The 13,248-nt window shown below is 32.5% G+C and overlaps 1 protein-coding gene across 1 annotated transcript; it reads left to right on the top strand.

The window, feature by feature from the left end:
- The first annotated feature begins 4,415 nt into the window (after positions 1 to 4,415).
- Positions 4,416 to 12,510, top strand: LOC128549695 (uncharacterized). Its single transcript, XM_053527024.1, has 6 exons — positions 4,416 to 4,568; positions 7,860 to 7,938; positions 8,983 to 9,090; positions 9,811 to 9,840; positions 10,952 to 10,984; positions 11,922 to 12,510. Exons 2-6 carry the CDS (start codon positions 7,884 to 7,886, stop codon positions 12,158 to 12,160), a joined length of 465 nt encoding a protein of 154 aa, XP_053382999.1. The 5' UTR covers positions 4,416 to 4,568; positions 7,860 to 7,883; the 3' UTR covers positions 12,161 to 12,510.
- The last annotated feature ends 738 nt before the right edge of the window (positions 12,511 to 13,248 follow it).

Raw genomic sequence — 13,248 nt, 5'->3', positions numbered from 1 at the left:
AAAGTATATAACATATGGTAAGTACCTTAGCAAAACAAATAAGTCAGTGCATAAAACTGCTCCTTTGGGTACACCATACCTCCGTAGGCTCCCATAAATAATACGTGCTACTTATACAAAATACATGTGCTATTAAGTTCATACGTCACGTGATTAAAATACGTCACTTATTACTTCCATTATTACTAAAATTGATTACTTAAAAGTCTAAAGTTGAAGTATGGAAAAGATATGAAAAGTTTATGATGAAAAATTATAGATACGGAAATGATAAACTGCAGCTATTATTTACAACTACAAATTAACAAAATTCAATGCAAATCAAACGTTATACCATAGTTGGCATCAATATAATATCTAGTGCCATACAACAAAACGGACATTGTATGTACACGTATATACTATAGACTGGCACACAATTTCAAATTACAATAATATATTACATACACAGTACTAGACTTGCCATATAGATTTATACATTACAATACAATGCAGTAATGGCGTTCCATAATTAACAACGAAATGTTTGACATATGTTTTTGAAAAAAAAGTACTTTGCAATTATCATGTTACACAAATTTCGGTACAAATCTTATAGCTTATAAAAACGAAATATTTTAGACTCCTCTTTCGAAATAATTTACAAAAGTCTGAAAAATTTAATAAATTATCCTGACATACCGAAACTAGCCAAAATCACATGCCGAAAAGTAAATCTGTTACAAAATTCGGTAGAATGAACAAAAATTTACCAAATAAAAATCGTTATTCAAAAATCATACAAAAATCTAACAAATAAACTTCTTACCTCGATCGAGCATAAATTTATACCAAGAAAAATCAATTTGACATAGATTCGTCTAATGTCGAAATGTGGTGTGCGCTAGGCATATCTAGCCCAGTCAATTTATAGGGTAATGTCCCGCCAAATATTAAATTTCATGGGACTCAGGACTTATGCGTGAACTCTGACTATTTGTATTTCCATGGGAATCACGATATAGCCGGGAAATCTGACTACTTTGGCGCTGATTGAATAGAACAATTTAAGGCCCGTTATAGTGGTTTTGGGGATAAAAACAAAAATTACTGAAAATACCAACTTTCTTATTACTGAACCGAATTTAATAAAATTTACATGGAAATTTAAGTTATGAAACACAGAAAAACATGAGAGGTATTTTATGCGTAAAATCAGACATTTACCTCAATAACTCAAAAATTTACAAAAAGATGATGCAATACCTGCATTTAAACTACAGATACAATGAGGCCCGTATGTCAGTTTGTGACAGTGTGTGTGTGTGTGTGTGTGTGTGTGTGTGTGCGCGCGTTGGGGGCGGGGGCAGGGGCTTGAAGTCTTTTTATAGATCAAAACTTAAATTTTGTGAATGTTGCCTTAACAGGTTTAAACATATTGACAAACTAAAGTAGGTATTTTTCGACGAGCGCTATAAAACATGGAAATTTCTGTTTCATAATTCAAAAGTATAAGTGGAATTTATGAAACCAATTTATGAACTATTGTTAAGAACCTTATTACTCTCTAACCGTAGTTTAAGACGAATGTATGATATACAGCTAGATACATTCGCTGGTCTGCCATCTCCTGCAGCTGTTGATATACTGACAAAACTGATTTTCCCATGTTTTGTGTGTGTATGCGTGTGTGCGTGCGTATGTGCGCGTGTGTGCGTGCGTGTGTATGTGCATTTGTTTACCCTCACCACCCGGCGAACCATATGGGCGAGCAAACTGATTTTCCCATGACAAAATGCTGTATTTATATGACCTCGCCGGTCATGCAGACTTAATGATCATTGTTTGTTACCTCGGCTCCGTACATAGGCACCACATCACACTATGTAAATGCCAATAAAATATTCCAATCGGACATTTTCTACGGTAATTTCAGCTTTCAACGAAAATCAAACATAAATTCTAATTATAGTATTTACTTTTACAATCAATTCATCATTTCATCTAAAAATAATTGATACTATTTATAGACGAATTATCTGAACTGAAAGGTAATGTTTTTCTCGAAAAAGTCTATGTAGCGTCATGGCAATTTCGTCATACTACCTACGCGTCCCGCTTGATCATATTATCGAATGATAACATAAAATATATTTTTCGGCGTAGCTGTATAACATGGATTTTGGCTTACATTCTGTAGTAATCGGGGCACGGAACAAGTATGCGCTGAAGAGATAAATCATTTATTACTAAGTCTTAAATAACATTGAATACCAGAAAGCACATATTAAACAGAGGATATTTAGTAGATCTAGTTTTGTTACCCAAAATTAAAATGATTTATTCGAATTTTAAAATCTATAGTAATTTATCATCGCAAGACAAATCGAAAGTAAAGATCAAAAATCAAACGAAAAGCTTGTTAACACTCTAGAGGTCACAATTTTGGCCTAATCTTAATGAAACTTGGTCAGAATGTTACCAAAGTTGAATACTGCTTAAACCGGTGCTAGGGGGCGTGGGCAGTGTTGCATTTTCCATTACTGCTCATGAACAGACTCAATCAAACCGAGTCTGCAATTTTCATTATTTGCATTGTTTGACCTGGTGATCTAGTTTTTGACCTCAGATAATCCAATATCGAACTTTTTTAATACTTTATTGAGTGTAACATTCTGACCAAGTATCATTAAGATCAGCCAAAATTGTGACCTCTAGAGTCTTAACAAACTTTTCCTTTGATTTGACCTGGTGACCTAGTTTTTGACCCCAGATGACCCAATATAAGATATTCTTATTAATGGTAAAGATACCTTACAATGGTACGATTGTAAAAGCTGCTAAATTTCTTAATTACTGACCTTTGTATAATTGACAAGTAATTGATAAATTCATAAAACTGCTACCCAAGCTTTTATAAGCTCCCTATTTCGAGAGTATATTATAGCATCTGCTAGCAAGGCGGGTACGGGAGCATACTCCAGCGGATAATTAATTTTAAGATAAGTCATAAGAATTGTTGTGCTCCTAAGGTATGGTCCATCCGCCAGTGTGTTATACGTGTAATCGACTGTAGCTTAATACTTCTGATGCAAAATGTGTTTTTAAATTTTATTGAATTGTATGTTTACCTTTTATTTTACAGTAGTTACATTTATCGCTTTTAAACGGGTCTTCATTTCAATAGGAAAATGTAAAACAGTTGAAAAGGCTCAAGCAAACTCTTTTTTATTTTAGATGTGCATTAAAAGACACTAGACAAATGACAAAAACATCTTTTCTTTTGAAAAACAAGTACCTCTACTTTTCATTTAAAATTTGTATTTAGGTAACATAAATATCTATTGATACCTAACGATTAAATGCTGCATAATTTATCATTTAAATGGCAGTTATACAAGGACAATTTAGCCCAATCGAATAGTATTAAAATACTCCTTTACTAGATCTATACGTATAGAAATTTTAGAGCTACTTGAATGTAAAGAAAGCAAGCATGCATGAGAAAACTATTGACGTGAAAATCACATATTCATGCTAGATGATAAGAGTAATAGACATGTACTTACAAGCTCAGGGAAATAATTTGCAAGTGCTAATCATCACATTTGTAGCAGAACTTTAATATAGCTCATTCAAACTTTAAAGTTATCTCTTCAAAAAGCACTCAAAATTTATATGATCTAATCAAAGTAAAGCTTATCACATATAACAGTTAAAGTATATTTATTTTGTTTCAATCAGCTTTGAATACCGTAGATGGTAGTTTAATTACAAATTATGGTATCTCATCGGATTGTGTTTGTATAAAGTAAAATAATAGTAAATATTGACATGTGACCCCTTTCGAAAGAAGGACCAGTCATTATGAGATATCTTTGTCTTGTGCATGTTTAATTTCTTAATCCTGTATCCAAATGTGAGCCGTCAGATAGGTAGGCATTCTGTAAGCATTTTTAACTAGGTGGTGGCTAACTAAATGACTCTTAAAAGTGGTTTTCAAACTGTTCGCTACGCCACGGTGTACGGTGTTTGTTTGTCAACTATATAAGAAGAACAACAAATGATCCGATATCTATGCGGGAAATACTAAAAGTAAAGTATTCAATGATGAACTTTATGACTTTCTACCATGATGTTTTGTCTTCTTTTCGTGCTCAACACTTCCTGAACATCACAAGGGGAATCTGACTGGCTTTTACATTGTTTTGATTGGACCAACACTTAGCTATTCACAGCTGGTTGTTAATGATCAGTATTCAAGCCACTTCCTCTAAAACAGATTCTATCTTTTGAAAATACACGAGCTGTTTCAAATAAACAAAGAAAGATGTTTATGAAAAAATGCATAGTTTCAGTTAATATCTCTTTTTTGTTTAAAGTTGTTTACAAAGTCAGTTTTGCTGCGTACTTCCTGAAAGACTACATTAGTTAATCCAACGCTAAAAGATTACAAATTTATTTCTATGTACACGGAAATTATTTACTGCTGCTTAAGAGTATATATTTGTTTGGTAACCATGTAAAACTATACGTCCGGAATAACCACGGAGAAAATAGCGATTGTCTTGTAAACGAAATTGGTTAATGTAAGTACAGTCTTGAATATCATTTTTGTGTATTTTATTATACTTTGTTGGGCTTTTCTTTCTTTAAAAAACTAAGGTAACTATATTTTCCTAGATGTTTTCCTCTAGTTTTGATTTCTTATACTGATGAAAATAAATGTGTTCATTTAATGCAAATAATTGCAAAAGGCTACTTTTAGAGTTACAATCTTCGATTAAACTCATCTAAATTGAGTACTTGGATATGAAAATGTTAAAATTAAAAAGAGTGAATTGTGTTAAAAATTGGTATGGTAAGAGCAAATATGTGCATATTGCGTTATCAAAATTGCCACATGATACTTGCAAGACGTGTTTTCCTATTCTAAAATGCCATACTGCAAGAGCTAGTACATGTTTTGGAAATTGAGACAACACCGTTTTGTTAGTCACTGTATACTTAACACTAATTTTAAAACGCTCCCACCCCTCGATATTTTGACAATATCATTAACTGTATTTAAAGTAAATTATGATTTTTAAGCGTTGTAAAAGATATGCTGAAAATAACGTTTTAAGATTGTAACTTGAGAAGTGCTATGATATCATACTTTCATATTGTATGTTAGATGTGTTTTATAAACGAAAAAAGATAAATAGTTATAATTAAATGTTCTTCACTCTTTCATGATATTCATATATTCATTTGTATACAGTGACATAGGTAAATTGTTTAGGGTTCCAATATGACAATATCTAGCAGTTGAGATGCATGTATATGTAGGCTTTGCATCACTTGATCTCACACAAACACGTGCACGCACGCACGTACACACACACACGCACACACACTTATGCGCAACTTTTCTCTCGAAAAAACAGTGGTATTATTTATTGTTTCTAGTATTGATACATAAATTACAAAGAAAACATATTATTCTATAAATGTGTCTTGTTATAATCTATAACATAATCTGACTTTGTTTAAAGTAAATAGTTACATGAATGTTCAACGTTAGACAAAACACGACAAAAAAAATCGAAAATATCTCACCAACTTGTATTTTGCCAAAGGTTTTTATATCAGCGAATAGAATCACAATTTTGCCTAAAACAATAAAGTTTCACATTTCAAATTTGATTAAATTATTCCTAGTTTGTAAATTGCATATAAAAACACAATTAATATAATTATATAAAAATACAAATGAGGACAACACAGATCGAGCCTATACTAATTATGTAAGATGTATTTTGATGTCAATCCTACAAAGTAATAATAACACACTGAAAATTTCTAAAGGCAATGAAAACGAAAAGTAACGAAATATAAGTCTTGCTCGAATCTATTTTCTTGTAGGAATTTATCAGGTTTCAATAGTATATAACTTTGGCACCATAACTAAAACAAAAGCTTAAGCCGAAAATAGCTCTTTTCTAATTATCCTTTGTAGTCGGTTTAAAGTGCTACAAGTCATACAAATTTTACCATTAGACTAATTACTGTGTATATAGTTGAGAGAAACTGATGTGAATTCTAAAGAATTTTCTGAGTGAAATGTTATATGCTATCATCTTGATTATTGTGTGAAAGGCGTATGTAATTCTCATAAAACTTTATTAAAGTTTAACAAAAGTAAAACATTATTTTACCACTAAGCATTACACAGAACAGTGTTTTGAAATGAAACAACCGTAGGGTTCATATCAAGAAAATATTCCAAAGTAATTGTGCAATTTCTTTTAAAGGGAAAGGCAATGTTGTTCTTACGTTAATTCCGTCTGCTACGATTTCTTATTTCATTCAAAGAACTGAATGAATTTTCAAAATCGGCTTAAAATTGAGAAAGTTATCAGCATTCAAACATTCGATCAAAATGGCAGCGATTCTGTTTCAATGGCAACAAAATTAAAACGGCGGATTTCTTTAATTTCTAAATACATATTTGAAATGTATTTACTTATTTCTGTAGAATAATTTCTCTACTTTTTCAAGCTACAATGAAAGGGATTACCATGTTTTACATCTTACACTCAAGAAACATATGAAAATAGTCTATTTAAAAAGTTATTTGCTAAATAAAGAATAAAATAGTGTGTAAGTGACGTCATAAACACACTAAAATGGCTGCATCCATGATCAGCCATTTTTTTTAAATTTCAAACTGCCATATCTTTTTCAATAGTGGTCTGATTTTAAAAATTCTTTCAGCGTTATGAAAGGCTCGAGGATGGCTTTCATATGGAATTAACTTATTTTCATGCTTTCCTTGCCCTCTAAATAAATTTATCAATTATGAGACACATTTTCGTAGAATAATTTCTCTACTTTTTCAAGCTATAATGAAAGGGATTACCATGTTTTACATCTTACACTCAAGAAACATATGAAAATAGTCTATTTTAAAAAAAGTTGTTTGCTAAATAAAGAATACAACAGTGTGTAAGTGACGTCATAAACACACTAAATGGCTGCATCCATGATCAGCCATTTCCTTTTTCAAACTGCCATATCTTTTTCAATATCTTTGTCAATAATGGTCCGATTTCTAAAATTCTCTCAGCGTTATGAAAGGCTCGAGAACGGCTTTCATATAAAATTAACATTTTCATGTTTTCCTTGCTCTCTAAATAAATTTATCAATTATGTGACACATTTTCGCACAAGGTTTAGTTGACTAAACTTTAAAAGATGGAACATATTGTAAATATTACAGATTGAAAGGGCAATTGATAATAAACGAATAATTTGAGAATCGTAAGTGACAAGTACGTATTATTCTCTGAATAAACAACTTTTCTGTGGCTTCGCAATAGCACAGAATAATGACTGAAAAATCAAATTATTTGGAAAAGTATGAAAACATGTCGGTTCTTTTGAGTGAAGATGTTTTATAAGTTGTTGTTGTTGATAACTCAACAGATGCATTTCAATAATTCTGTACGTATGCATTTATTGCCACCTTTTCGACAGATTCAAATATGTTATACATTTTAATACAAAACTCCTGGAATAAGTAGCAAAGTTTATCTAATAAATTGTATAAAATAAAATGACTTTTAATATTAGAAGTACTACTAGTAGTTTATTTTAAAAATTTAAAGCAAATAGGATACATGTATATGCATCTGTGTGTACCACTTAGCCGGCTGCTTCGGTAACGTTACGTATTTATTGGAACACTATTTTTAATACATGTATTTTTGATACAAGCAGTTAATTAATACGAGGCATTTCACAAATGACTTTGAGTTACGGGTTCATCTAAATGCAGGATGTAAGTCCTTTTCATAAAAATAAAAACTTTATAAAAACTTTTCATTTTTTAACAGGACCAAAGCCAAGCGACGTAGAAGATGGATATTTACAAGCTTTTACTTGCCGTTGTGTTAGTCTGCGTCTTGAATGAAGGTATTTGTACGAGGGCTGTTAAAGCATAACGTAGACTTTGTCAATAACATTTATGAGCTTTACTGAGCTAAATAATATAAAAAAAAAATATATCACCATTATTTACAGTCTTTCTACTTTCTGCGCAGCAAATTTGACGTGAATACGACAGTATCGCAAGGTATTATGACTCATTTACTCGAATCCGACGCACCGTGATTGTTTTTACGCCGTTAACGAGGTCGTGACATTAACATAATGATCGTCTAGTGTGTAATATCTTCATTTCTTTTCAAAGTCTTCGCCGTTGTACTTAATGTATTTCTGATGCTGGTGTATCCAATGTTTGAAAACGCCACGTTACAATAGCTGGTCCTACTGGGCAATGATGTTCTTCGTTTCGGTCCGTAGCTCGTACAGAAACTTAAATTTCTGTCTTGGTTGCGGCTGTATGGGAAAAAGGGTTGTCCTGGTGCAAAAGGTAGTAAAGTGGAATATGTGTTCGTATTTTCCGGAGTGCGAGTGTATGATCTATAGAAACAGCGTGATTCAGATACAATGATAAAAAACTATTACATTTATCATTAGTTTAATTATAATTCCTTTATTGTTTCCGATATTTTATTCATTCTTTGTCTGTTACTCACGACCGATTATGACCTAGACAAAAGTCTACGTTATTTCTTGAAATTAATAAGAAACAAATCAGAAATGATTCATCATACATCAATTAGTACCAGACATATATATTTCGAAATACAGGTGTTATATTTATATAGTAGTCAAGTAGTTAAAATAAAATGTAAAAAATCAATCGGTTCGTGAAGTATATGTATTAATTACTACTGAAATGCAGTAAGAATCTTATATTAAACAAAAGTCATTGGCTGCATTGATATCAAAGTAATAAAATAACAACCTCTTTTTAAAAAACAAAACATCTACATTGTTATCTCTCCAGATTGTTTTTGAATTGTAATGCATATTAAAAAGAAAGAATGTTTAATAGCTCTGGAACTCAGACCTTTCATATTTCAAATACATATTTCATATCAAAATGTATAGGTTTCGCATTGTGGGGCGGAAGAAGAAGCAGCTCATCCAGTCGGAGCAGCCGCAGGAGAAGCAGCTCATCCAGTTGGGGCACCAGCAGGAGAAGCAGCAGTAGATCGAGTAGGTTAAATACATCTGATAGTGTATGAAACCATGATACTGTCTTGATGTTTTTTCTAAGTCCTATGCTATGATTCTTCTGTTAGTGGCATGCCTTATGCGTTAACTTCCTTCTAAGCCATATTCTACGGTAGCTTTACCAAACGATTGGCTATGAAGCTCCAACCAAGCCATATGCTATGTAACTCTTTCTTAGCCATATGCTATGGAACATGCAATGATACGTCTAACGTTCCATATTACATCTAGCATGTTATGGTGCTCCCACTAATACTTATAACATAATGCCTCTACCAAGTGATACATGATACATGATGCCTCGTCAATGCATAATACTATGGTGTACCTACCAAGTCAGATGCAATGGTGCTCATATGAAGAAATATTATACATTGCCGTACCAGGTAAAATGTCATTTCTAAAAGCTATAATATAATACATTTGTGTATAGTGTTCCTACCAAGCTATAGGCAATGATGCTTCTACCAAGCATTACGGTATCGCTATTAAGCCATGTGATATGTGATATGGTATATGCTATTTTTACTTTACTACGTCAATTGTTATGCTGCGACAATCCATCCATATTTTATCAATACATCTACTATACTCTAATCATCAACTAGAATATACTTCAGTTAACCGGTCAAAGAACAAATTGTCTTCAAACTGTAATTCCAATAACATATGATATTTTGTTTAAATGTTAATACTTTTTAGGCTCAAGCAGGCGAGGCTCTGGATGGTGGGGTAAGAATGTACATTGTATTAATATTTTATTGGTACACACAAGTATTGTAAGTTTTGTTGCTACATCGCTTGAAACCGAAAAGTAGTAAATGGAATTATGTACTTTTGTTAGAAGACTATTGAAACGTTTTAAATTACACATAAAGATCATCATTGCGCTTTCAAGATAAGGTAGGAGAAGTAGCCTATACTTATAAATCCGAAGTGATAACTGTCTCACTTATTGAAAAATGTTAGAAGCAAATGCAATAATGAAAAGTCACATGTAGGTATAAAATGGTTATATAACTAGCAAAGGGCCCATGAGGGTGATATCAAATATTGTACACCTGAGAAAAGTACTAACACCCAAGGCCCCAACTGAGGATTTTATCATTTAGGTGGTTTCGGGATATTCTATCTTGTTATGTTACCTAGATAAAGACGCAGTAGGAATCATTCGTTCTACTTAACTTTTGATAATTTGATTAAAAGTAAGAAAAAAGATTTGAAAAACATAACTGTTGTATCCATAATCTGTTTTATAATGGTACATGTATACATATCACGATTTTCGTTGCCTGTGTTCGATCCAAAATTGGAAAATATACTGTACGAGCAAACAAGTACCTTCAGAATTGGGTTTCGGTGCAGGAGCAGGTGCGAAGGAAGACGATAATTATGCCATATCTCGCATGCAGGCCTGTGACATCTGGCGATATCTACCAAACGGAAAAGTTAATACACTTAGAATTTTCTTACGACCTCGTGATCCATAGATCCGTGCTCTCCCTATTGAGCTAAGCCAGCGGTCTCCAATATAGAAACTTTATATACAAACCCGAATTGTACTACACATTCGCACTGGTTCAACATTTGCATATAATTACACTCAAATCTCTGTTATCATGTCTCGCAATCAGCATTGACATTTTAGTCTATATCTGATCTATATCTAATCTACATATTTTCTCTGGATCTCGTGGATACAACGAATTTATAGAGATAGTATTCATTATGGGATATAATTGAATTCCGAACAGCTGACTTTCCCATACTGATTAATTTTGCAATGATGCAACAGAACAGTGATCGCTTAATTGAACGTTTTATTTGATTTCTTTATTTTCAGGCGGACGGAGAAACCAACCAGCAAATCCCCCTGGTATGTTGATTTATTTTTAAAGTCTCACTTGTTTGGTTAAAGATGACGACATCTCAACGTTTGTTAAATATTATATACAATTTAAAACATTCTATACTGTTTTCTCCAAAACATTTAATACCCATCATTACTTATTTTTGTAACACCTCAGTGTCAGAAATAAACTTTATTTTGTGTATATCTAAATAAAAAAAGAGTAAAAGTTTAAAGGTAAGTTGTAAACAAGTACCTGTAGCTTTGATTCAAAGAAATGCCGTATTTAAGCACAACAGCATTTGCCTTTCCTGAAGACCTTGTCGAGGTGAATAGGTGATATTATTATATTACTTTACGTCTGGATCTCATGGAAGCATATTGGTGTATTTTCGCCTCCCGCTAGCTGTAGTCAAATTATGCTAAATTAATTGGTCCAAAGATGTTAGAAAGTTAGTGCATTATGTAAACTCTCGTACTTTCAATCTAAGTGAAGTCGTAATTCTGAAACAACCTCATTAGACTGAACTACTTTTTTCAGAAAGTCCTTTCTGAAATGAAACACCATACAAAAACAAAAATTCAAGACCATTAATTATATATTAGAGTGAATGCACTGGACTTAAAACTTACTTTCTAAAATTTATATTTAAAAAAACCTGTGTGTGACTACATTTTACAAGAAGGAAATTCTGAAGATCTAATATACTTCAATGTATGACACACTGAACTTATTTTTTAAGACTTATCATGATAAAACCATATACAAAAATCAATTATGAATAATCTAAGATTAATGCATCTGATTTAGAAGCCAGAAAAGAGCCAAGGCATGAACCATGGTAATTTGACATCTATATGTGTATTCATCATTCAGCTGTATTATTCTGTGTGTGAAATATAACTTTTTTATTTATGAATTGATTCATTCCACTTAACAATACTACATTTATTTCAATTACAGCCAAGCCAAACAATGTACAAGAGAGGCCACCATCATGGACCCCCAAACCAAATAAACCTATACCACCACCATCATGGACCCCCAAACCAAATAAACCTAATCCACCACCATCATTGACCCCCAAACCAAATAAACCTAATCCACCACCATCATTGACCCCCAAACCAAATAAACCTAATCCACCACCATCATTGACCCCCAAACCAAATAAACCTGTTCCACCACCATTGACCGCCTAACCAAATGAACCTATACCACCACCATTGACCCCCAAACCAAATGAACCTATACCACCACCATTGACCCCCAAACCAAATGAACCTATACCACCATCATTGACCCCCAAACCAAATGAACCTATACCACCACCATTCATCCCCGGACCATAAGGACTTGTACCACCACAATGCACCCCCAAATGAAATGAACCTATACCACCATCATCATGAGACACCAAAACAAGTGAAACTATACCACCATCATGAACTGGAACAAAGAACAGTTTGATACCATATATAAACCAAAAATAAATGAATTAGAATTATTGAATTTGTTGTTTTATATGTAACAAATATAAGTGTAAACAGTAGTAATGTATTTGTTGCTGTTTTAATTTTATCAAAATAACCAAAAACCCTGTTTAAACTATTGAAAACTGTTATGTTAGAAACATACTGTTTAATCCATGCCAAATATACAAAGGATATCTGTTTGCTTCAGTGTAAGATTGAAATACATAATCACCAGCATACACCATATTTATACGAGCTGTGCAGCCACGAGTGAAAATGTAAATTATGGTGTTCATGAGTGAAAAATACTTTACATCATAAATCTGAGACAACTGTACTACAATGGTTCATGACGTCATAATGTTAATTTAAATATGAATAGTTCTGTTAGGTTCATAGATTTACTATATAGTGGAATACGACTTAGCGTAAATCTTTCTTTATGTTGGTGTAGGTATTTATATACATCAATATCTTTACAAATACATTATGGAAACCATTTCCAATTACTTATAATTCATATTCGATCGCTTTGAAGTATAGTTCCGTACGCCCTACCAGTGAAAAATGTTTTCAAATGATATATTTCAGTATTTCACCGGTATGCATAAAATAAAAAGATCTGTTTCAAAAATTAAGATAATGCTGACGACACATTAGTGCTGTGTTAAAACAACTGTTCGTTGGACAGACAGGCAGACAGACAGACAGATAAAAAGATATATGACATAAATTCATAAGCAGCCCGACTGTTGCTGACGACATTCTCAAAAACTGGTCTGGATTGCATCTTTGAAATAAGTTATCAATACTCA

Source organism: Mercenaria mercenaria, chromosome 16, assembly GCF_021730395.1.
Source record: "Mercenaria mercenaria strain notata chromosome 16, MADL_Memer_1, whole genome shotgun sequence".
In the NCBI taxonomy this organism is placed as follows: domain Eukaryota; kingdom Metazoa; phylum Mollusca; class Bivalvia; order Venerida; family Veneridae; genus Mercenaria; species Mercenaria mercenaria.
Note: the sequence above shows the minus strand (reverse complement) of the source record. Positions and strands in the feature narration are given on the sequence as shown.

Excerpts from the sequence above, each read along its gene's own strand:
- LOC128549695 (XM_053527024.1), top strand. The coding sequence starts at position 7,884 with ATGGATATTTACAAGCTTTTACTTGCCGTTGTGTTAGTCTGCGTCTTG. Across the intron at positions 7,939-8,982 it reads AGTCTGCGTCTTGAATGAAG|GTTTCGCATTGTGGGGCGGA; the intron begins GTATTTGTACGA and ends CAAAATGTATAG. Across the intron at positions 9,841-10,951 it reads GCGAGGCTCTGGATGGTGGG|GCGGACGGAGAAACCAACCA; the intron begins GTAAGAATGTAC and ends CTTTATTTTCAG.